General features: G+C 35.5%; 1 protein-coding gene across 1 annotated transcript; it reads right to left on the bottom strand.

The window, feature by feature from the left end:
* Positions 1–610: 610 nt before the first annotated feature.
* Positions 611–2,569, bottom strand: LOC111893741 (CASP-like protein 1B1). The gene is made up of 3 exons (XM_023889819.3): positions 2,315–2,569; positions 2,007–2,130; positions 611–1,045 (listed from the first exon to the last, which is right to left on the bottom strand). Exons 1-3 carry the CDS (start codon positions 2,539–2,541, stop codon positions 803–805), a joined length of 594 nt encoding a protein of 197 aa, XP_023745587.1. The 5' UTR covers positions 2,542–2,569; the 3' UTR covers positions 611–802.
* Positions 2,570–24,685: the final 22,116 nt, after the last annotated feature.

Raw genomic sequence — 24,685 nt, 5'->3', positions numbered from 1 at the left:
GAACACCTGAAGAAAGTTCCAATGTTGAATCCATTAATGAAGAACTTAGCATTCTTGCTCCTTCTCTGTCGATCTAATTAAATGTTTGTCTTGTTTTGTTTTAATTTTCTTGATCAATTTATTATTTGACGATTAACATTTTCTTTTTTATATATCTACTAAGGTTTTATTGGTTGATGTGATTTTGTGTTTACAATTGGAATCAACACAATGAAATTAGTAAGTAATTTCTTATTATGTGAAGTTACAGTGATAAAGAAGAAAACATGAATTAGTTTTTTCGTCTTTTCCTAGGTTACATCACATAAGAGAAAATTGATAAATTAACATTCTAATGAGATAGACACATCAATCTTAAAATCCCAAAAGGCTAGCTGGAAATTTCAACGGTAGGCAGCTAAAATGAAATTTTTTGTTCATTGTTTCTATAAAATGTTTCTAGTTTAACAAACACGTACATACGATCCTAACAACATCACAAAACACAGTCTATGACACTGACAACGAAAGAAGTCCAAGATCCACCGAAAAAGAACATGATAAAATAATAATAATAATAATAATAATAATAATAATAATAATAATAAATAAAATAAAATCTAAACCGGGGTGAAGTTCAAGATTCTTTTTCTAGTTACATTTTATATATGGTACAAATTAAATAAAACACAACTTAACAAAGAAAAACCAGAAAACGAAAATAACTATTAGCATAAGAAATCCTTAAGTAGTAAATGGTACGAACATTCATTTTCAACAATAAATACACAACTCATACTCATAAACAATGACATCATATCCATCATGCACACATAGAATTTTTAATGATGTTCAATTGTTCACGTCTAAAGATGTTAACCACAAAGACAATCATTAAGAACAAGATCCCGATGTAAGAGGCAGCTATAGCGCCAGATCCTTGGTTACAATATCGTTCGAAATTGTTGCAGATCTTATTCCAACGAGCATGGGAGTTTCCATGTCTTGCTAGCTCGCCCATGAAAACAGTTGCAGTAGTTGCTCCAGATACTAATGCAATCATCATCTAAAATGAATATGAAATTAAAATGAGTCAATTGGTTGGTTTATTTTGATGCGCTAACATTTTTAGCTCTTGTCTTTTTATTAAATTTAATAAATAATCTCTCTTAAATATGATCTTTTTAATTATTTATTAAAATTACAATCTTTTTTTTTTTTTGAAAAATACACATGATCCTCTCTAATAAATGAATATTTTTTTTTTGCTATATGTCATCTCCTCCTTCATTTTCACCCTTGTCATTTTGTGAGAGTTTTAGAATTTTTATTTTTCTCTTGTCTTTTTTTAGGGATTTCGATTTTTTTAAAATAAAATTTCATAAACTTGTAATGGGTTCTATAAGGAAATAAAATCATCATATTAATTTGATAATAAATTCTTATAAATACTTCAAACGATTTAAATTTTTAGCAAATGTTCCAAAAGATTACATTCTATTATGTAAAGTATTACTTTATAAAATATTTCATGTTTTATATTGATATTAAATTTTTATTTTTAATAAACTCGTGTAATATACGGGTCTCACATCTAGTTTATATTATTTAACATTCGATTAGGTTTCATACGCTAACCTTTTCAACACATTTAACATATTTTATTACTGTTAATTAAGTTTAGAAATTTCTCATTTGGTTTATAGGAAATAATCATAACGAAATGAACATTTTTTCTCTTTTCATATATATTAATATAAATTATAATGCTGACCGAAAAAAAATAAAAACCTAATAAATAAACAGTTACTCCATTCGTGTTTTATTCTTCATTAAATACAATAATGTTGATTTTTTTTTTATAATAATATACACACTTTCTTTAAACAATAAAAATAATAAGTTTCAGTAAACTAATCTTCTTTAAAAAAACTAAAAGTAAAAATATAGAAAAGTAAATCAGTTAAATGATATTCAACCATCTTAAATTATATAGCATATATAATCAGGGGTAGACAGTGAGATACCATGTCCAATGTAGCGACAGTTACAGAGCGCAAGCCCTTCAAATCATATTTGTTGCTAACAAAACAGAGTGATAGCATCAAGAGACTGTGAAGAGTCGCCACCCCATTAGCGATTACAAACATTCTGTATGAATATAATTATAAACATTATATCAGTTCCAATATATATAAAAGAAACAATCCAACTGATTATATAATTTCATCAACATATATATATATATATATATATATATATATATATATATATATATATATATATATATATATATATATAATTGTTGAATTTCAACAACACATTAACGACTTACACATTGGCAGGGTTGTGCTGGAACTTGGCAGTGAGGGTGAGTTTGACGGGAGTATTACCAACCGTGGCAACAACAAAAGTGTGTGCCTCTTTGTTAAGAGCCATGACAATTGTAGCAGTAGCAGTGGCAAACAACGCCACAACCCTCAATAATGGCACAACCATCATCACTCTCGACCTTCTTTCAATACTATCCTTTAATACTTTCACTTGCCCTTCTTCACCCATTTGTTTTGATGCAAGATTAAGATGTGTATACGTGCATATGCATATGTCTATATAATGAGGATGGTGATGTGAAGTCTTTAGCAAGGGTGTGACCAAACACTCGTATATGTTGGTGTTAGTTGTTGGGAAATGTTCTTGGCTTAATTAGGTGTGGACGGCTCATCTAAAGTCGGATTATATGGAACACTAAAATAGTAGCAAGTGTACTGATTTTTTTAATATATATTCTAACAAAAAATATTTATTTAAGTTATATACTATATAGTTTTACACTGATGTTGATTAATTATATGTTTTTATAACTTAGTTTTAAAAGTACTAGCTTGCGTAAATGATTTATTTAGATAGGATGGCAAGGAACACAAGAATTAATTAAAATATTAAAAATAAATGAAATGATTTTTTTTTTAAATCAAATGAAAAATACTACAAGCCAACTATGTCATCCATACCGCAAGATTTGACATCCATAAAAATCTGACAATCATATCGTGAAATCTAACATACAACAGATTTATGAGAAAGAAACAACGGTTATTTTATAAGATCTACTTTCGTAATATTAAGATATTCAACACAAATATATTGCTATAATTTCTATGAGATAAAAGCATGGCTTCAAACTTTTTAGATGAGTATTGACGTTGTTTGTTTTGGTGGTTCGTGACAATAAAAAATGGTGAATGCATATATGTTTGGCCTTTTGTTAAAAATTACAAAAATATGTAAGTGTATTGATGATGATGATGTTATATATGGCAACGTTATGGGTGTACAAAACTTAAACAGTTGAATTGGAATTGACAGATCCAATTATAAACTGACCAATTAGATTGGATATTGATTACAATTGGATTTGATCACTTTTGAAATTTCAAAATCTGATTGGATTGGATCGGTTATTGGATCACCCTAAAAATCCAATAGATAACTAAACCAAACTGATCCAATGTCCATCCAATTGAATATCTAATTACCGTCAAATATTATTATCCAATTAATATTAAATAAAATTAGAAATAAAACCAATTTTCTTAATGATTTTGCATGTTTGAACCCTTGTCTTTGAAGTTGAAGACTTGAAATGTCGTTTGTTAGTCTTATTCAATGTAATTGTGTGATGTTTTAGTTTTAATTATCATAATTATATTTGGTTGTAATTAGATAGAAAATGGATTAGAATTGGTTGGGTAAGAGGTACCTAATAGAATATATCCAATAGATGAATCGATCCAGTTCAATATCCAATTGGATCAGTGTGGTTCGATTGCATAGAATGATTTTGATTGGATCGGTTGACGAAAGCTAACATCCAATGGATAGTTGTTGTACCAGTTCCATTGTATTTAAACTGATGGATACCCCTAAATGTTGTTCATACAGCTCACAATAATGTTGTAGAATATAATGGTGGATATTTTGGTTACTAATGGGTTAGTGAAGATGATGGTAAATATCTTTAGATAACTAACATGTTGTCTCGTTTCTTTAGATAACTAATGGGTTGCCCCATTTATTTAGATAATTAACAAGGGTTCCCCATTTCTTTAGATAATTTACAGGTTACCCCGTTTATTTAGATAACTAATGGGTTGTCATGTTTGTTTAGATAACTAATTGGTTTCCTATTTCTTTAGATAACTAAGACACTACAAGAAATATGGGCATCTGTGACTAAAAGTTTAGAGACTGATTAATCAGTCTCAGATACCATGTATTTAGGATTGATTAATCAGTCCTTCATACTATTGGGGACTGATTTCAATGTGTGAATCATTATAGACTGAATAAAACTACTAGTGACTGAAATTCAGTCCCTTTTATATTTGCACTGAATTACATTTGGAGGGTATCTTATTAGGGACTGAATTTCAGTCTTTGATATACATACTCAGTTTTTACTTTGGAGAGAAACCTCTTAGGGACTGAATTTCAGTCCTTGATAGACTTGCGGTGTTTTTCATTTTTAAAGAAACTTATTAGAGACTGAGTTTTAGTTTCTGATAGATTTGTGCCAATTACGATTTTAGAGGGAAACTTATTAGAGACCAAATTTTAGTCTCTAATAGACATGTATTACTTTACATTCAAATGGACATTCATCATGGAATAAAGTATTTGTATCTGATCCGAATTAACATGTCATGCATATCATGTATCAATGAATGATGAATTAATCACAAATACTAGTTAGAAGGATGTTTATTAGGGACTGAATTTCAGTCTCTAATTGGCATGCCTCAGTTTTATAGGGACACTTATCAATGACTAGATTGGAGTATTTGATAGTAATCAATGAGTTCTTGATACCATAAATCATAGTGGTGAATATTTCCCGGATAGTATTTTGAAAGACACTTATCATGGATTGAATTTCAGTCTCAGATAGACACACATCATCTTATATTTCAAGCGATATTAATTAGAGACTAAACTCTAGCACATGAGAGATTGAGACTGATAAATGAGTCTCGTATGTTGTATATTAAATTTTGATGAACTGTAGCCTTTGGTAGACATGTATACTCTTTTCATGGAAACTTATCGATGATTGAGTATAATTTTCTTATAGACAGGAAACATATTAGCCACCTTAACGACCACTACCTCTATTGTTGTCACCGCAGCCACAACACCCATAGACGACAGTCATGCCAAACCAAACAACCCTATAAGCCCTAACAACTACAAACCCTCTAATCATCGATGTCGCACCTTCGATCAATGCCACTGTTGCAGATCCTCGCTCTCCATGTTGTAATTGCCCTCAATAACTTTCGCTCTATGTCGCCACCACCGTTTCGTTGATCTAGGTCGGCACGTCTATTCACAACTGTCTCTGTCCCAATATGTACTGAGGCCAACTTTGAATCAGTTTGTTTTTAAGAATTTTAGCTTCTTGTTCCGTCTTTTTATTCCGAATATACATTGTGATTTTATTATGTTGCTATAAGATTAATCTGAATGTTGTAAAATATGTTTCATATTGATTATATATACTCTAAAAAAATCAAACTTATGGGTTTCAATTTTCATTTTCACAAAACAGATACCTGTTGGATACCTGTCGGTTTCGGCTCCACTATCGGGAACGTAAAATCGGCCGTTAACCCGAACTGGTACTGTCGGGTAGCCGTATTTTTCTAAAAAAAATTATAACTTGGTAAATTTGTTTTTTAAAAAAAATAAAAAGAACTTTCACCTTAGTCTCTTTTAGGGTTTTGTTAATTCATTCTTGCCAAAAAAAACGCCGACACTCTCTTCTCCCCTGAACTCCATTCTTCTCGTCACTCTCTTCTTCTCGTCAAGACCAGTCGTCCCTCACATTACCAGTTTACAATAAAATATCGATTAGAGCTTAGAAGTAGGTGGATCTCTAGTCGACAGTCATTCCTTGTAGCTGTATCTTACGCTCAATCGCAGGTCATCTCTTGCAGTCGTCCATCTTTGTTCAATCATTCACCATCCCTGATCAATTGACTCTGCAACAAGTCTAAAATCGAGAACTCTACAAGTCTTTATCAGGTCAGCTTCTTAATCTCAATTTCTGTAAATATGTGAAACCTCGATTTCTGTAAATATGTGAAGTTTAATTCTGAAAATCATGATTTCTGTAAATATGTGAAGTTTATTTCTGTAAATATGTGCAAGGTGATTCTGAGGATATCGTGAAAGTGAATGCTCGTTTGGCCGCTAAACAGGTATACACTCCTAATCTGTAATCTCCATTGATGTTCTTCGAGAGTTACATTTTTCTTATTAGGAATGTGTGTATTGTATGCGAGTAGGTGAAAGGACCGGTGCTAGTTGAAGACACTTGCCTATGTTGCGATGCTTTGAAAGGCCTCCCTGGTTAGTATAAGATTTCGGGTAGACATGAGAATAATTGAAGACATTATCTTCATTCCTTCTTCAAGAACACTTGAGATTGTCTAAACTTAAAATTCGTCATTGTTTTGATTGGAGGACCTTACATGTAAGTCTCCTTTGCTGCACTTCCTTGTTCATTGCATAAAATGATAAAAGCAATTAACTTTCTCTTACATCATTGGATTCATAGCAAGTGGTTTCTCCAAAAGCTTAGTCGTGAAGGTACTTAAATCAATTCAATTCAAAATGTGACCTTGATTTGAACAAGTATGTGCGAGGTATTATTTTGTTTTTTTTTTTTGTTTGTTTAAATATCAGTCACAGTGCTTCTTTAAGACATCTGGAGTCGTTTTTTTTCTTATTTGTTCAGGTGAACGGATTTGGTACATCTGTAGTTGGTTCCCCTTTAGCTGAAGCTGGTGAAGGAGCTACCAATTTTCATGTAGACCATAGAGTTGGTGACCAAGGCCCTTCAATGGCTATGAATGAAATGTTGGGGTCTGGGTTAGAGTCCGTGTTACTACCTTTGAAGCGTGGTCTGGAATTATTGGAGACTTTGGTAAATGTGTCCGTTATTTAGTGTTTGTTGATTTGTTGATACACTTATTGAAGAAAGACTCTGTGAGGAACCCATTAATGACTTTGTTCAAAGTTGTGATATTGTTGCCTTCAATAAGATGTGTAAGTTCATTGTTTTAATCAAATCATTTTCATTGTGTCTTGAAGTTATATGATTGATTAGTTGGCTAATGTGTATGGTTTTATGATTGCAGAGTTCGATGATGTTGTTGTTGCTGTTTTGTTATTGTTGTTTTGTGTTGTTTTGTTATTGCTTTTTTGTTGTTTTGAGACTCTTTATGTTTTGTAGTTTTGTAGTTTGTTGCAGACTTGTTAAATTCCATCTATTGTTGTTTTGAGATCAAACTTTGTAATTGTTTTAGTTTATATATTGAATTATTATTACTTATAAAAGTTAATTTCAATGGCATGTATAAAATAAAAAATTTAATATTCAAAAGACCGAGTACACGGAACCGGAACCGGTTCCAAATTTCTAGGAACCGGTGTAAGCAGTTCGTTCCAATGCTAATAATTTTAGAAGCGGCGTTCCGATTCCATCTAAAATAGGCGGTTACCCAGCTAGGCTCATCCCTAGTTTGGAAGACTGATATTCAGTCTCAGAATGATTGTTTTAAGGAAAGATGTTCGAGACTAAACATGATTCAAAGACTAATATTTAGTCTTTGAAAGATAGTATCAGGGAGTAATACGACATGAAATAGAGATGTCAATGAAACATTAGATACTAAATAATATATTATTTAGAGCTGATATTCAGTACCTAAAAGATAATATCAAGGACTGATATGACATCAAATTGAGGATTTGATGAAAAAATATTAGAGACTGAATGGGATATTATCAGAGACTGACTTTCTGTCCTTGATACTTTGATGTATTAGGGACTGATTTTCAGTCCCACATACATAAATAAACGATTATCTAAGACTAGGTCTCGGGGACTAGTTAAATTGGTCTCCAATTCTCATCAGAGACTGATTATTGACCATCGGAGACTGATTATGTCAGAGTCTCTGATACCCCTTTTTCTTGTAGTGATAGGTTGCACCGTTTCTTTACGTAACTAACGGGTTGCCCTGTTTCTTTAGATAACTAATAGATTAATCTATTTTTTTAATAACTAACATTGCCCCGTATCTTTAGATTACCAATGGGTTGCCTCATTTCTTTAGGTTACTAATAGGTTGCCTCGTTTCTTTAAATAATTGATGGGTTTCACTAGAACAAAAATGCTATTTCATTACACCAAAAAAGTGCAACGATATACATATAGTCACACTTCCATTTTCAGCGTATGTGTGACGAAAGGTTGAGTGACCATAAGGTACATACGGTCACATTATCGAGTTAGTGGTCGTATCTATTTGAAAACAGTAACCAAAACCATAAAATGTGTGACTAATTAGGTATGAGTTTATAATTAATCAATTTTAGTGATCATAAACATTTTATAGTCACACGAGTAGTTTTTGAGTGTAATTATTGTTCGTCATTTGGCCACATGAATATAATATAATATTATATATATATATATATATATATATATATATATATATATATATATATATATATATATATGGCATTTACGATGATTTAGTCACATGAAGAATGTTTTTTTTTTTGGAAATTAGCCACTTACAATTAAGCAAAAAGTGGTCAAAATTGGTAAAAACCATGACCATATGTTTTTTAAAGTCAAGTAAATGTGTATTTTTTTGTGTCTATTGTCCATACTTTGGCCACATAAGTATAGAATATATGTGGCATTTGCGATGCTTTAGTCACACAACAACAATTTTTTTTGGGAATCAGTCACTTATAATTAAGCAAAAAGTGGCTAAAATTGTTAATAAATGTGACCATACGATTTTTAAATTCAATTAAATGTGTATTTTGTGTGACTATTGTCTGTCCTTCAGCCACATGAATATATAATATATCTGACATTTGCGATGATTAAGTCACACAACGATTGTTTTTTTGAGGGATTTAGTCACATACAATTATGTAAAAAGTGGTCAAAAGTATTAATAAGTGCGATCATATGCTTTTTAAATTAAAGTTAATGTGTATTTTGTGTGACTATTGTTTATCCAACGGCCACATTAATTTTATTTTTATGTGACGTTTTGTAATATTTAGTTACACAACGATCGTTTTTTTTTTGATGTTCGTCACATATAATTAAACAAAAAGTGGTCAAAAGTATTAATAAATGTGACCATAATTATAATTATTCATTTTAATGAATAATTAAAAATATTGAATAGGATAACTATCCGTTATACACTACATGATATATATATATATATATATATATATATATATATATATATATATATATATATATATATATATATATATATATATATGTTATGTGAACAAATATTATAAATATATATAATTTGTAGAAAATCTTATTGTAAAATTTATCATTGAAGTGATAAAATAAAGTGTAAAAATAAAAGATTGTTTAGGATAAACAATCTTAAAGAAAGTTGTAGTAGTCGTGATGACGATTTTGTAAGTATAAAGAACGCTAAAAATATTACTTCGTATGAGGAAGTTATGATTTTTTAAAGTTTCGCGTTTAGCCCTACACAACAATGTGTGTCATAAAAAGTGAAATGGAAATCGGTTTCTTGTTAGCCAAAATAATCTAAACGAAAGTTGATGTCCTCGTATATACGAATCCGTCAATATGCAGAATACCAAGAACGGGGTTCTTATAAAGAAGTTATGATATATATATATATATATATATATATATATATATATATATATATATATATATATATATATATATATATATATATATATATAGCTCATTGGGAAGGTATTAGCAATGCGGTCGATATACGACTAATATTGAATACTTTCGATATTAATTTAATACAAATATCATTAAATCTATTTAAAATATTGTTATTAAGGGTCTTTTAATCTTTTAAGTAATTATAATGGTGCTTTTTGAAAATTCGTTTACTATAAATAAAAGGCTCTAGACTCTCATATTTCTTGCATCAAGTCTCTTTCAAGAGCCTTTCTCTTCTTACCCTCGATCATGTCGATCCTCGTTATTTGACTTCTCTTTCTATTGTTTTAGTATAGTAAATCGAGCGCTGAAGCGCTAGAAGAATCTTTCAGAATAATGATTCAACGATAAAGTTTTGCCCACAAAGTTTTTAAGTTTTCGCTAGACGATCTCATAAGGTTGTTTAAAAGGGATGGTTGAATTATTAGTCGAGGATCTATCTTTCCCGTCGATCTTCCACCTCAATCAAGTGAGTGCATAGTTACTTTCATGAGCACAATTTAATATAAGTATTGAATACTTTAAGATTAAATATATGCTGAAAGTTTTTCTTATTTGTATTCTATGCTAATATCATACTTTATATGTGAATTAAATGCCTATTGTCTGGAATATTTGTTAGTTGTATATTTCATAATACTACATAACACTTTGTACGAGCCAGATATAATTGTATAAGTGCTAAAAGTATCATCGGTTATACCACATGACAATCTTAATACAAGTATTATTACTTAAAAAGATTTAAGGTATATTGAATACTTATGGGTTGAGTTATGTGCTAAATATATTGTCTAGTAATAAAGTAAGACTTATAAGGGATGCTTAGTTCAAACTAAGTTGAATAAGTGCTTAGTCATACCCAATGTCGCAATGATATTGCATTTACCGGAAATTCATATTAAGAGTTGACTATTCATATTATAGTTTGGCCTAGTTATAAACTAAGACTTACAAAGGACGTTGCATTCGAAGCAAGTTGAATAAATAGGTAGTAATTGGAACAGAGAGTATTGCTCTGTTCTATGAAACTACTACGTGTTAAAGTACAGATTACATACTAGAGTTATTTGATAAGTTGGATATTGGGTAGACTCATTCTGGGGTGTGTGTGAGATTGGAACGGAGATGAGAGTTCTGTTTCCCTGCCACTATCTCGAACCCGGGTGTGAGTTCTGTACAAGTCATCAGCCGGAGTAAGGTGACGACCACTGACCATTCTAGAAAGTCTGGTAAAACACTAGCAGGCTCATTACCTGTAGGTGTTACTGAATCTACTATCCAGGAATAAGGATTGTGTGTTCATTCGAGTACACCATCCTCTTTAGGGTTTCCTTTAATGACTTACACTAGCCAAGGAATCCCCTAACCGTGTAGTCAGATAGTTGTTTTAAATGATTCATTAGGCAAGGTGGTTCTTCCAGATGATCGTTGATTAGGGTTCGTGAGAATCGACTGAGCAGGGTATGTATGGGTACATTGTTTTATAGATATCCTCATTAGGATTATATATCTATAGTGTTTGGTAATAATTGGTTTTGTAGGTTTATTTATTATGGATTATTATCATAATAACATCGAGGATTGAAAGCCTTATGTATCTCACCAAGTTTCCCAACTTGATCCACTCAATTTATATGTATCACGAGTAGTCGTGTTAAGACTGCTAGAGACTAGATAGGATGTTGAGTGATTAAAGAGATGACCTGTAATAGGGTTCAAGACTGTTAGGTCTTCACGTTGTAACATATATTGTTTATTGATTATCACATGCTTAGGATTTTGAATTTCTAAACAACATATGTGCTCAAGATATTTTAATAAAATGAGATAATTTCTGCAAAATGTTTTATTATACTGGAATTTTCCACAAACAAAGATATTATGATTTTTAAAGCGTAATGTACAGTTTTTTTTTTTTTTTTTTTTTTGGAAAACAGGGGTTCTCATACGATATGTTTTTAAAGTCAAGTAAATGTGTATTTTGTGTGACTATTGTTCATCTAATTGCCACATGAATTTTATGTGTTTATGGCATTTGGTAATATTTAGTCACACAATGATTGTGTTTTTTTGGGGAGTTAGTCACATACAATTAAGAAAAAAGTGGCCAACAGTGTTAATAAGTGCGACTCTATGTTTTTTTAAAAGTCAAGGAAATGTGTATTTTTTGTGACTATTTTCGATACACCTCCAATGGGACCCGTCATTCTTCTTCACAAACAAAATAGGAGCCCCCCATGGAGAACTGCTCGTCCTGACGAACCCCTTGTCTAGCAACTCATAAAGCTACTTAGAAAGCTCTTGCATCTCAAGATGTGCAAGACGATAAGCTGCCTTGGCTATCGGAGCCGCAACCAAAACCATATCAATCTGAAACTCCACCTGCCTCTCAAGAGGCACTCCCGGAGTATCCTCTAGAAACACGTTAGAAAAATCCCAAACAACAGGTACACCCTCAATAGACTTCTTCCCCTCAACCCGAGTATCAACAATATTGTATCAACCCAAAAATTCAGGTAAATTTTTTCATTTAATAATTAGAAATCTCATTCATATTTGTTTTCCAAAATTCGATTACATAAACACGTTGTTCAAAAGATCAGAGTATCAAAAACAACTAGTGTGGAAATACTGGAGAGTGCACGCTGCACCATCAAGCTGGGCCCTTACCCTTTGAACCAGAAGTATCTGAAACACCCAAAAAAACTGTAAGCACATCCTTAGTGAGTTTCCCAAAATACACAAAATAAATAACCATATAATGTCATGCCCATATACACAAAATTTGCCATGGACTCCCTCCATGGTCTTTAACCGGGATGCCATGGACTATCTGCATGGTCTTATACCCAAGGGCCATGGGCTCCCCCTCATGGTCTTACCAAGTGCCATGGGCTCCCCCATGGTCTTCACGTAAATTAATACATACCAAATAACAAACCATTACATATTCAACTATAGAAATATCATATCAAGTAATGGGTCGGCGTTGATGCCTTCGACCCATTGGTATAGTAAGAAGACACACCTCAGTCTGTTGAACACAAAAGTTGCTCGACTACTAGCCCAAAGTCTCACACTAAACAAATATACAAACAACCCTAATTAGAATTAAGCCAAAACTTAGACAAAGCCCAACATCTCAGTCTAAGGTCCTCCATTAAGGCCCAAATGTCTATCCTACATTAATGGGCCTAAGATCAAAGCCAAACTACAATGGGCCACATGGCCCGATAAGGCCCAATCATGACATCAATGCCCTAAACTATAACAAAAGTCCAATAACTCTGAATGGGACCGGGACCAAGGCTGAATAGGGCCCAATAAGCTTACAAGCCCAACAAAGCCCAACTCATCTGTGGTGCATACGCCTAACGTACCACATCAGTACGCTTAGTGTACTCAACCTTTTTTTTCGTACGCACTGCGTACGCAACCTTACCCCCGACGTACAAACAATCCATGCATAAAAGTCTATTAAATGCTTAATGCTTCAGATCTCAACGTTTAACTTCAGATCTGAGTCTTTTACGATGTCCTAGGTAATAAATTTGGCAGCTTTATGCCCTTGCATGCCACATGGGTCCCCAATACTACATTTTTCCCATTAAGACCACTTTTGAGACCTTAAACTCATGCATAGTCTCAATACAACCTTCAAGATGGCATCTTTATGCATCAAGCATGCTCAAGGAGCTTAGATCTAACATTCTTAGTCTCTGGAGTTGCTCAACTCACAAGATAGAGTCCGTGAACCAAAAATGGACTTCATAACAAAACCCTAACTCAAACTAGCAAAAGAAATGGCAAGGTTAAGACTTTTAACCTCCAGGAGTTCTACAAGATGAACTAGATGCATAATCTAGAAGCTCAATAACATCCAAGGCTTGATCATCACCTTCTTCTTCTTGAAACCTACTAAAAATGGCCACCAAAATACTTTTAAGCTCAAGGACTACACTCTCAAGAGAATCTAGGGATTTTGGGACGATAATAGACTATGAAGGCTGACTAGGGTAAGGTCCAAGCAACATAAAAGTATTTAAATAGGGGTCTTGCTCTAAAATTAGGGTTTTAGTCCTGGGCCATGTACTCCCTGTGTACTGCTTGGTACGCCCCACGTACGTGGTGCATGACCGCGACCAGCCTTCCCCCAGTATGCTAAGTGTATGCCTATGTACGCCCACTGTACGTAGGGCCTTTTAGCAAAGAAAAATTCATTCAAGGGGGAAAAAGTAATTACCTCAACTTTGATCATTACAAATCTCCCCCACTTGGATTTGACTTCGTCCTTGAAGTTTGCTTATACGAATAGATCTGGATAGTGAGCTCTTATCTCCTCCTCCGGCTCCCAAGTCCTTTCGGAGGCCCTACGATGCTGCCATTGCACCTTTACTAGCTTCACCACCTTGTTACGTCGAGCTTTTGTTTTTCTATCCAAAACTGCAATCGACTTCTCGATGTAGTTCAGGCTCTCATCCACCTGAATAGCCTCCAATGAAATAACTGCAAGCTCATCTGATACACATTTCCGCAGTTGAGACACATGGAAGTTGTTATGGATCTGACTGAGCTTATTCGGAAGATCCAACCGATAAGAAACCCTGCCAGCTCGGGCATAAATCCTGAATAGACCAATGAATCGGGGCCCCAGCTTGCCCCTCTTCCGAAACCGGATGACACCTTTCCAAGGTGACACCTTCAGCTACATAAAATCTCCCACCTAAAACTCGAGATCTGGTCGGCATTGGTTAGCATAGCTTTTCTAAAGGCTCTGCGTAATCTGCAGTCTATCACGCACCTGTTGAATCAATTTAGTGGTCTTAAGCCCCACTTCCCATGACTCGATGTCCATACTCTCCCCAACAAACTAGAGTCCTACACCTCCGACCATATAATATCTCAAACGAGGTTCGGTCAATACTAGCATGATAACTTTTGTTGTATGAGAACTCTGCTAGTGGAAGGTAAGTATCCTGACTCCCTCCGAAGTCTAACATGCATGCCTAAAGCATATCCTCGAGTGTCTGGATCATCCGCTCGCTCTGGCCATCGGTATGGGGTGGTATCTAGTGCTAAAATGCAACTGAGTACCCAACTCCTCATGAAACTTCCTCCAGAATCTGGAGGTGAATCGAAAATTATGGTATGAGAGTCCGAGACTACAGATACCAGCACTCCGTTCCTGACCACCACCTACTGCACAAAAATATCTGTTAACTTCTCAGCGGAGATACTCTCAGAAATCAGAATAAAATGAGCACTCTTGGTCAAGCTGTCCACAATAACCCAAATGGAATCAACACTCCGCACCGTCCTAGATAACTTCGTGATAAAGTTTATGGTGATCTCCTCCCATTTCTACATGGGGATGGGTAACAACTAAACCTTGCCGTGATGCCTCTGATGCTCGGATATGACCTTCCTGTAGGTCAAACACCACTCAACAAACCAAGCAACTTCTCGCTTCATGCAGGGCCACCAGTAGCTCGATCTCAGGTATTGGTACATCTTCGTGGCCCCCGGATGGATAGAAAACTTGGACTTATGCACCTCTTCCAAGATCGTTTGCCTCACTCCCCCAAATGTCGGAAACCAGATCCCACCATTGAGTCAATAATACCCGGCTGTCTCCAACAAACAATGGAATCTGCCCCTGAATTTGCTCAGTCGTCCAATTCTCCTTTTTCAATCCCTCCACCTATGCCCCCTTGATCATATCCATCAAAGGTGAGGTGACCGTCATCCTCAAGTGTTGGGTGAAATTTTAGTTTATAATTTGCTTTTCTAGGCAATTGGGTTTTCTGTAATGTAATATGTGTTTGCAGTTATGTTCACGGCCCAGGTGGGTGTTTACGGCCGTGAACCCATCTACGGCCCATGTTCCCTATATATATATATATATATATATATATATATGTGTGTGTGTGTGTGTGTGTGTGTTAGGGGTGAGGAGTGGTTAATGAGCATAAGGCTAGGAGAGAGAGAAAGGAGCTTAAGTGTGTGAATCTTGTGCAAGGGAACTTTATTCATATCATCAATTCAAACAAGATTCAAATTTTATTCTTCCTCTCCTTCTTCCTCATTAGATCTGGAATCATCCGCTTGATCGGGATTCCGCATCATCAAGCGGATTTGATTGATACACAAGCAGATTTAGGACTTACAAGTGGTATCAGAGCTTGGATTGTAGTAATTAATTTTGGCAGATCTTGAGCGTATTTGATCTTATTTTTGAAGGATTTTTGCATTTTTGGATAGATCATTGAAAAATAGGGGGTTTGTTCTTCATATTTTTGATAAAAACGAGTTTTGGATCGAGTTTTGGAGCAAAAAAGGTGAAAAACATCGTTTTTCTCGTAACTGTTGAAGGGTTCACGGGTGAAGAAGGGTTCACGGCCCGAAGTTCATTTACGGCCCACGATGGTTTGCGGTCCTCGGTGGTTTACGGTGTGAGGTTTACGGCCTGCTCGTTTGCAGTCCTCGGAGTTCACATTCCTCGGGTTCACGGCTCAGCCTCGTTTGCAGTTGATCCTTGTCATCGCTTCGCATTCTCGGCCAGCGGGTGTCCTCGCAGGAGCGTGTGCTTATTAAAAAAAAATTAGGGTTGCCTGGGATCGAACCCAGGTCCCCTGATTCATTAGTCAAGCGCTATTTCCAGTTGATCCAACTTGCCACACGCTTCATTCTTTCCGAATTTAATTCAAAAGGACTCCTTTCTCGATTCTTAATTTCGAAATATTGTCACTTTCAGCCCAAAAATTTTTTAAAAAAAAAAAAAAATCCATTTTCAGTCAAAATTTTGGATTTTTTTTTTAAGTTTTCTGATTTTCTAAATTGTATTTTGACTTAAAATTTTGACTTTGACTTTCTCATTTAACTTTTAAATTTTCAAATTTAGTTTTTCGGTTTGACTTTTTAAATTTGACTTTTAAGGTTAACTTTTGAGGTTTCAAGTCAAAGGGTAATTTTGGTAAACAATGATTTCTTCAAAAATCAGAATCAATGAAATTTCCTTGGAGAATTTACGTGTACATTACGAATTACTACGCAGAGAGAACGAGGAACAAAAATACGAAGGGTACCAACTTAGGAAAGACCAGAAACCATTAAAAGAACAACTAGAAGCCAAGATTTGTGATTTTGATAAATTGCAAGAAGAGTATAGCAACACATGTGTCAACTATAAATATCTTAAGAAAGAACTTGTTGTTGTAACTATTGAACTTGACACATTGAAGATTCGTTTTGCAAATGTTGATTTTAATTTCAAAAAATATGATGTGTCAAGTGAAAAAGTTGCATCCATGATTGAAAAACAATTAACATTCAAAGATAATCAATCTAAGGGGTTAGGGTATTACAGTGTTCCACCTCCTTTGAATGACAACTATAACCCACCCCTTAAGACTAATGAGGTAGAGACACCTACTCAGTTTGGCCCACTCCCTTAACCAGCTTCAGTTAAGACCAAACCGGCTTCAGTTAAGACTGAATCATCTGGGCCTACTGAGGTTATTAAGGTGAATGCTTCAGATGCTTCTACTTCATGTGCAGGTAAAGGAGTAGAGGATGGGAACAAGAAGAACACTACTGAACAAACAAACAACTCCTTGAACTCTGAATCTGTTGTTTCTAATCAACCTGTTGTGGATAAATACAGACCATTAAAACAAGCAAATCAGAGTGCCTGCTGCAACTGTGCATGTGGGAACAACCAAAAGCAAGGCAAGGACACGCCACCAAAGGCAGGAAGAAACAACTTCCCAGTGAAGAAAAAGACTTCCTTTCACAGTTGAACACCTGGACATATTGCCAGAAATTGTCCTAATCTCGCATACATTCCCTACTACGCACAAGGCTGACAGAACACGCAAAGTGGGAGATTCTTCAAAAGAAATCATTTGAGGCCACGTTCAAACAATGGCAATTGGAATGCCACGAAGGGCAAGACTTCAACTCCCAAGGCCAAGAAATCAACTCCCAACAACAAAAAGGGAATGCCGACCAAGAAGCCAATTTCAAGAAATGCTCCAACGAAACCAAAACCAGCTAGGTCAAAGTCATCTCGAAAGCACACTTCAAGTTCAAAATAAAGTGTCGAGGCACCCATTTGATCCAACAAGAAATGGGTTAAACCCAACTATAGATGGGTACCAAATGTTCACTCTCCCGAATCTTCTAATGATTCTAATATTTCTACATCTTCTGTTTTTGATAAGCATTACATGCCATGAGAGAGAGTACCTTGTAAAGATGACAAAAGGTCGACCCAGTTTCAAAATGGATTGGGTTCCAAAGACCAACTAATCTCACTCTATGTCAGAGCAGCGATGGAGGCATATCATCAGACTTTGGTTTGTTGATAGTGGCTATTCCAGGCACATTATACTATAATCACTTAGTTTATACTAGCTAGATATAATCTAATATCGGACGGACAGTTAAATGGGTGAATCCTCCCTAGGCCCACAACCAAACAAGGAACAGGAAGTAAGGCGGAAAGCACACATCCAACTGCCTATCGGATATTAATTATATATAACCATGATGTATAAACTAAGGTATTATAGAATTAACCACTAAAGGTCCTTTAAGTTATACTGGTTTAATAAAATGAATTAAACCCTTTTACTGATACGTTTCTAGTTTAGCCTACTAAATGTTCTATCTGAAAAGTATGTTTTTATACTAGAAAAAGGTGTATTGAACTTGTATGCTACGACCTGACCCATACCTGATACTCCTTATGATTACTTGGCGTGTATATATATATATATATATATAAAAGATCGAATAGATAGTAGACTAGGTGAATCTGCTCTAAGCCCACAACCAAACAAGGAACAGGAAACGAAGCGAAAAGCAAACATTCTACTTTCCGCCGGACCCGATTAATATATGTCCCTGATGTATCTACCGAGGAATCATAAATTTAGCATTATAGGCCTCTTTCTAACTGAATGTACTAAGAATCGACTGTTCTGTTTGTCTTTTGTAATGATGTAAGTTTTTCCAAGTTTGAGACTATCTTTACTAGAAAATAGTTTGCATTACCTTTTATGTGAGGAGATCACTATATGAATGTAATGGGAAAAATGAAAGTATTCATTAATGTTGTATAAAGTAACTGCTGAAACACTAACTACCTTAAAACCAGTTTGTTTAATTAAGGTTAAAATGTGAGGTGGTGATAACCATACTGATTGACGAGTGTTTAACATGACGACCTGCTGGCGCCGAAACTGATGTGACATTTGTCACCTCTTGGCCTGCCAACCAAACTATAGCGAACAGTCGGGATGCGGGATTGTCAGTCCCGTATAGATCTATACACACAATATATGCTCTCCCTCTATGAGACTCTGGTTACAAAACACAAAATAACAAGTATATTGCTATGTCGTAAAGTAGTGGTTTCACATTATTGTTATCTTGTTCTTGTTATCGTATGTTCCTTCTGTTCTTGTTACTATATGTTCCTTCTGTTCTTGTTATTGTATGTTCCTCCCTGTTCTTGTTATTGTATGTTCTAAAACCCAAAACTATACCTATTATAGTTTACTAGTACGTTTGTTTTGTACTGTCCCTGATTTGTAGAAAAGACTCGATTATCTACTGAGTTATGATTGTACTTTTAAAACAGAGTTTTAAAAACAACTATGTAACATAACTTTAAAAGAGTTTTTAAATTGTTTTGATCACTTATAAAAACATAAGAAATCCTTTGAGGTGATGGTTATCAAAGATAAACATTACCACAATATCATTGTGTTCAACTTGTATCCCATCCCCCCTAAAAAGCATTTAAAAACATTTAAAAGATTGATTATAGGGGTATGGCCATATCATGATCCTATGAAGGGTTTACGGCCAAAGGAAGAGTTTACGGCCGTAAACTCTTGAAGATCATGCACTAATTTCTTGTTTCATGGCTAGGAATCAAGTGTTTCTTATGGATAACAAGATGATAGAAAAGATACTCACACTTTGGAGGTCTTTAGGGTGTTTACAACCCAAGAACAAGTGTGTGTTCTTGGTGTTCTTGGTGAAAAGGATGATGATTTGAAGATCTAACCCAAAAGAGTTGAATTCATGGATGAAATCAAAGGGTTTTACTAGATCAAGAAGGATATTAAGAAACAATGGAAGAATCACTTACAATATTGAAGAGAAATGGAAGTGTTCTTGATGATACTTGAGAGAGAAATGAGTTTCAGGCTTGAAGATGTGAAGAATGATGAAGAAATGAAGGAAATTGATATATAAGGGAAGGGGCTCACGGATGCCAAGACTTTACGGCCGTAAACTCTAGTTTGCGACCGTAAACTCCCTGTGATGGAGTTTCCGGCTCTTATGCAACCCAATGAACTTTGGCTAACACGTCCCTACACACAATCCTTAAGTGTACTAGGCTTAGAACACTCAAACAGACCCTTAACAATGCTAAAAGATAGCAGAAACAGGTCTGACATTTGATTGGATTGATTGGCTTTACTAGATTGAAAATTTCAGGTTGTCACATCATCCCCCCGTTAGATGGACTTTCATCCCGAAATTAGCTTTCCGAGCATTAATCCTGGGGTTGTGATCCTCTGAATGGTAGAATACCCGCTCATAGACCTGGGCAACTTTGCCCCCTTTCGCTCATGATAAGATTCATACCTGGTCCCTTTATCATCACCTCGTGTATACAAGTTGTATATAATTAAGATTAGTAATACGGTTGGATGTGCAACTCTGCCCCAGGTCCACAACCAAACAAGGAACAGGAGATAGGGCGGAAGCACACATACTAAATCTGCATAATCATAATTACATACCAGTCTCGCGTATACACTTAATAGCGATAGGTGGGCTGTATTCGTCCTTAGCCTTTGTGCTTGAACTTGATCTGTTGGACGAGTGGTAGTTTGGGAAGGTCTACTGAGTATACGGTGGAAAGGTTTTGGAGGGCAAGGTACTCCTCGCATGAGTACTTCGGGGTTTAGAAGACAAGAAACAATACTGAGGTCTAGGTCGGGTTGTCGTTGCGAATGACGAGGGTTTCATTAATTTGTCGGTTAAGGCGTTGGATTTCCAAAACACATGAACTTGGCATGGTGAGGACCACGCCAATGCATGACGAATGATGACAACGGACTCTTTATAGAAACAATAGTTATACCGATTTGAAAGAAACGTTTGTTAAACAATGGTGTATCCCGAGTATGCTCGACAATGTATTATGTGTAGACTTTCTAGTGCTTTCAGTTTTCTCCTTGATGTTACCACCGCCACAAATCGTACCGCGATGAGCGAGTACTATCAGTGGAAGTGCTTTGATAACTAGTGTCGCTACTGTTTATTATGATCCTCCTCGATACCTCTATGATCGCTTGACATATACAAGTTATGTATAATTAAGATGAATAAGACGGTCGACTAAGTGACTCTACCCTAATCCACAACCAAAGAAGGAACAGGAAATGAGGCGGAATCACTCACTCTAAGCCTGCAAATCTTAGCTATGCACAACCCTGATGTACATACTAAGCCATCATAGCTCACCTATACGGATCTTTAGTTCTCTTATGAATGTTGTGACTTGTCCAGACGAGTGAGTTATTATAATTACTTTTAGATTTTCCCCAAGTTTAATCTTATATTAAATATAAAATAAATTTTTAAAGTAATTTTTATGTCGAAGATGTACCGTTGTTTGCTGGTGACTCCGGGGTTGTATCTCCTGCGGTGATCATCAGAATCCGTCCATCCGCGCCTGAGTTCTTCATTATCGGGCAGTCCCTCTTGTAATGCCCAATCTCACCACAACCATAGCAGGCCTGGTTTATTTCAACTCCGAGGACTTGGGAGATCGGTTGTGTCGACGCCCTGTAGAAACGGGCAGTGTGCCCCTTCCTGCGGCAATTCATGCACTGCATTTCTCGACATACTCCGATGTGGTGGTAGTTACACCTTCCACACTTCGGGAGAGTTCCAGCATATCGACTGGTAGGTGTTGGAGTAGCAGGTGTTGTAGCGGCGTATACGGTAACCATTTGTTGCTCCTGCGGGGTTTCCTGTATTGTTCGCTCCTTCCTCTTGTTCCCCGACTTTCATTTATAGTCCCCTCCCTTAGACAGCTCGGGAACAGGGACCACCACACCATGGCGGACTCCATGGTCGATGAGTCTCTGGGCTAGGCGTTTGGTGCTATCGAAGGTAATTGGGTTAGAAGACAGTACATCCCCCCGAATCGGGGTAGATAACCCCCATATGTACTTTTCTATCTTCTTACTCTCCGGTGTAACCATCTGGGGGCATAGTGTTGCCAGGTCGCTAAACCTATCAGTGTAGGCCACTATGTCTAAGCCGACCATGGTGTGCTCCCATAGTTCTTGTTCCAACTTTTGTACTTCGCCCCTTGGGCAGTATTCTTCCAACATCATCTCTTTCAGGTTCTCCCAACCTATCGATTTATCCATTGATAGGGTCAGTGACTTAACATGGCTATTCCACCATGTTAGGGCTCTGTCGGAGAAGGTGCAGTTAGCAAACTTCACTTTGCTCCCTTCTGGGCACAGACAAATTTTGAAGACTGAATATGTTGTCTCGAACCATCGCATCAGAGCATTGACTCCCCCATTTCCATTAAAGGATTTGGGTTTGCAGTTCATGAAGTCCTTATACGAACACTCCCTTGGGTGTCCGTGGGTAACTCATGGGTTAGTTAAGTGGGTACCGCTACCAGTTCCATTGGTACCACTTTCGCGAATGCGAGTTAGAGCAGCCGTTACTGCGGCTGTTAGCTTAGAGAGCAGCAGGATCGAATTGTGGTGGTGGATTCTCTGTTGTGCTATTGACTACACACCTTACAGGTCTACCGTGAGGCATCTTTTGCTAAAAAGAGTACAAAGATGAGATGGAAATAACTCTATAGTGGAGATTATATGTCGAAAGCTGAATGACAAAGTTATCCTAGTTTTGAGTGTATCTGGTTCTGACTTTCATAGGGTTCTGGAAACAACTCATAAGGGAGTCTATATAAAATAAATTTTATGAATCAGAAGTGGCTATCCTCAAATGAATTTCTGTGAATTGAATAACTGATATTGGTTGCATAAAAAGGAATAATCCTAACACATAGTGTGAGTAGTGTATTCACTAGCTCACTAAGTCAATTAAGGTTATTATTTATTAGTGTGAAACATAGGACGTTTTAGTTTCTTTGGCTGATCCCTCCTTGTAAAGCTCCTCTTGAATCTCTTTTTGTTCCTCCTTGTCTCCTCTGCTGACTGTTATGATGGAGTGGTCACATCTATCTAGGTTTGTCGTATGAGAATGGAAGTGTCTAAAGAATCTATGAGATTAAGTGAAACATTATGGGGTGATCCTTACCGGGTCCTCCTATAATTTCGCAATGTATACAAGTTGTATATAACTTAAGATTAAATAGACCTTCGAATAAGTGATCCTACTCTAAAACCACAACCAAACAAGGAACAGGAAGTAGAGCATAGATCATAAATTCTAAGTCTATAAAATCTCAATTATATAAAACCTTGGAAGTACGCACTCCGGAATCATAGACCTACCAGAAGGGTCTTTTAAATTTTCATATATGTTATTTATAGTGCCTAAAATACTCCTATAGTATTTTAATGTAATGAACTCGGTTTTATACTTGTTGTTGTCTTATAGTATCATAAAATACTCCCATAGTATTTTAACTTTATGTTCCAATCTAGAATTACTTCGTATATAGACTTAGGTAAGTTTTAAGACTGTTGCAACACCACATCACTCCCAAACACATGTTGGTCATATCTCAAATGAATATAGTTGATCAGGCTATATTGATCCCAGATATGATTACATAACTGTCCAGGTTTGACTGTAGTGTCCAACCTTTAAATACTTATGTTCTGTTCTTCTTGTGACACTTATTCTAGTATGTATATATGTATAAGCATGCATGTATACTTTTATAAAATATTGTTATATTTCTAAAATATACTTTTAGTCAGAGCACTTCAGCCCCATTGCATTTATAGTTGTATATCTTTTATAGGTTGATATACTTAGTTCACTATAAACAATGCTCTGATACCAATTTGTCACACCCCCAAACTGGAACGACGGAAACGTTCGGGGGCGAAGGACGTCATATGTAGTATCACAACACATGCATCATAGTAATCAAAGTAACAAACAACCATTGCATTAATCTTAAAGTTTTTACAAAGTATGTGAATCACAAAAGATTGACTCCAAAAGTAAATAACAAAACAAGACATGAAGCTACTATACTCCATCTTCTGAATCCCAGAGCACGTACCTGTCTACTAGTTTCCTGAGAATACAAGTTATTTTGAAAGAGTAGATCATCATTTAAGTTGGTGAGTTCATAAGTATTTTGGTGGTGAAAAAGTAAATTGTAAGTTCTTTAGAAAAGTTCTCTTGTTCCTCCAGAAAATCCTATATTTTCTGATATGATGAATGATAAGAGAAAATGACTCTACAATTCCTTCTATGAGTACTAAATGGATACAAGTTATATACAATCCAGAGTAAACAGAAAATCGATTGTGTGAATCTGCCCTAAGCCCATAACCAAACAAGGAACAGGAAGTAAGGCGGAAAGCACACATCCCATTGTTTGTTAGATCTTCATTGTATACAACCTTGGCATATTCATTTGGTACTTACGGAGTTAACTGTAATAGTTCTTTATATTTGATGAGAACATTATTTAAGAAAATCATACATTTCCTTTAGTAAAAATGATAACCACAATAGTTCCTTCTATAATCACTTAGTTTATACTAGCTACATATAATCTAATATTGGACGGACAATTAAATGGGTGAATATGCACTAGGCCCACAACCA

This window comes from Lactuca sativa, chromosome 1, assembly GCF_002870075.4.
Source record: "Lactuca sativa cultivar Salinas chromosome 1, Lsat_Salinas_v11, whole genome shotgun sequence".
Taxonomy (NCBI): domain Eukaryota; kingdom Viridiplantae; phylum Streptophyta; class Magnoliopsida; order Asterales; family Asteraceae; genus Lactuca; species Lactuca sativa.
This window is presented reverse-complemented; position numbering and strand designations above follow the sequence as displayed.

Bases quoted from the DNA above. Each gene is read 5' to 3' on its own strand.
- LOC111893741 (XM_023889819.3), bottom strand. From the start codon at position 2,541: ATGGGTGAAGAAGGGCAAGTGAAAGTATTAAAGGATAGTATTGAAAGA. The intron at 2,131-2,314 runs GTAAGTCGTTAA...ATATTCATACAG, and splicing joins CAGCACAACCCTGCCAATGT to AATGTTTGTAATCGCTAATG. The intron at 1,046-2,006 runs GTATCTCACTGT...TATTCATTTTAG, and splicing joins CTGTCGCTACATTGGACATG to ATGATGATTGCATTAGTATC.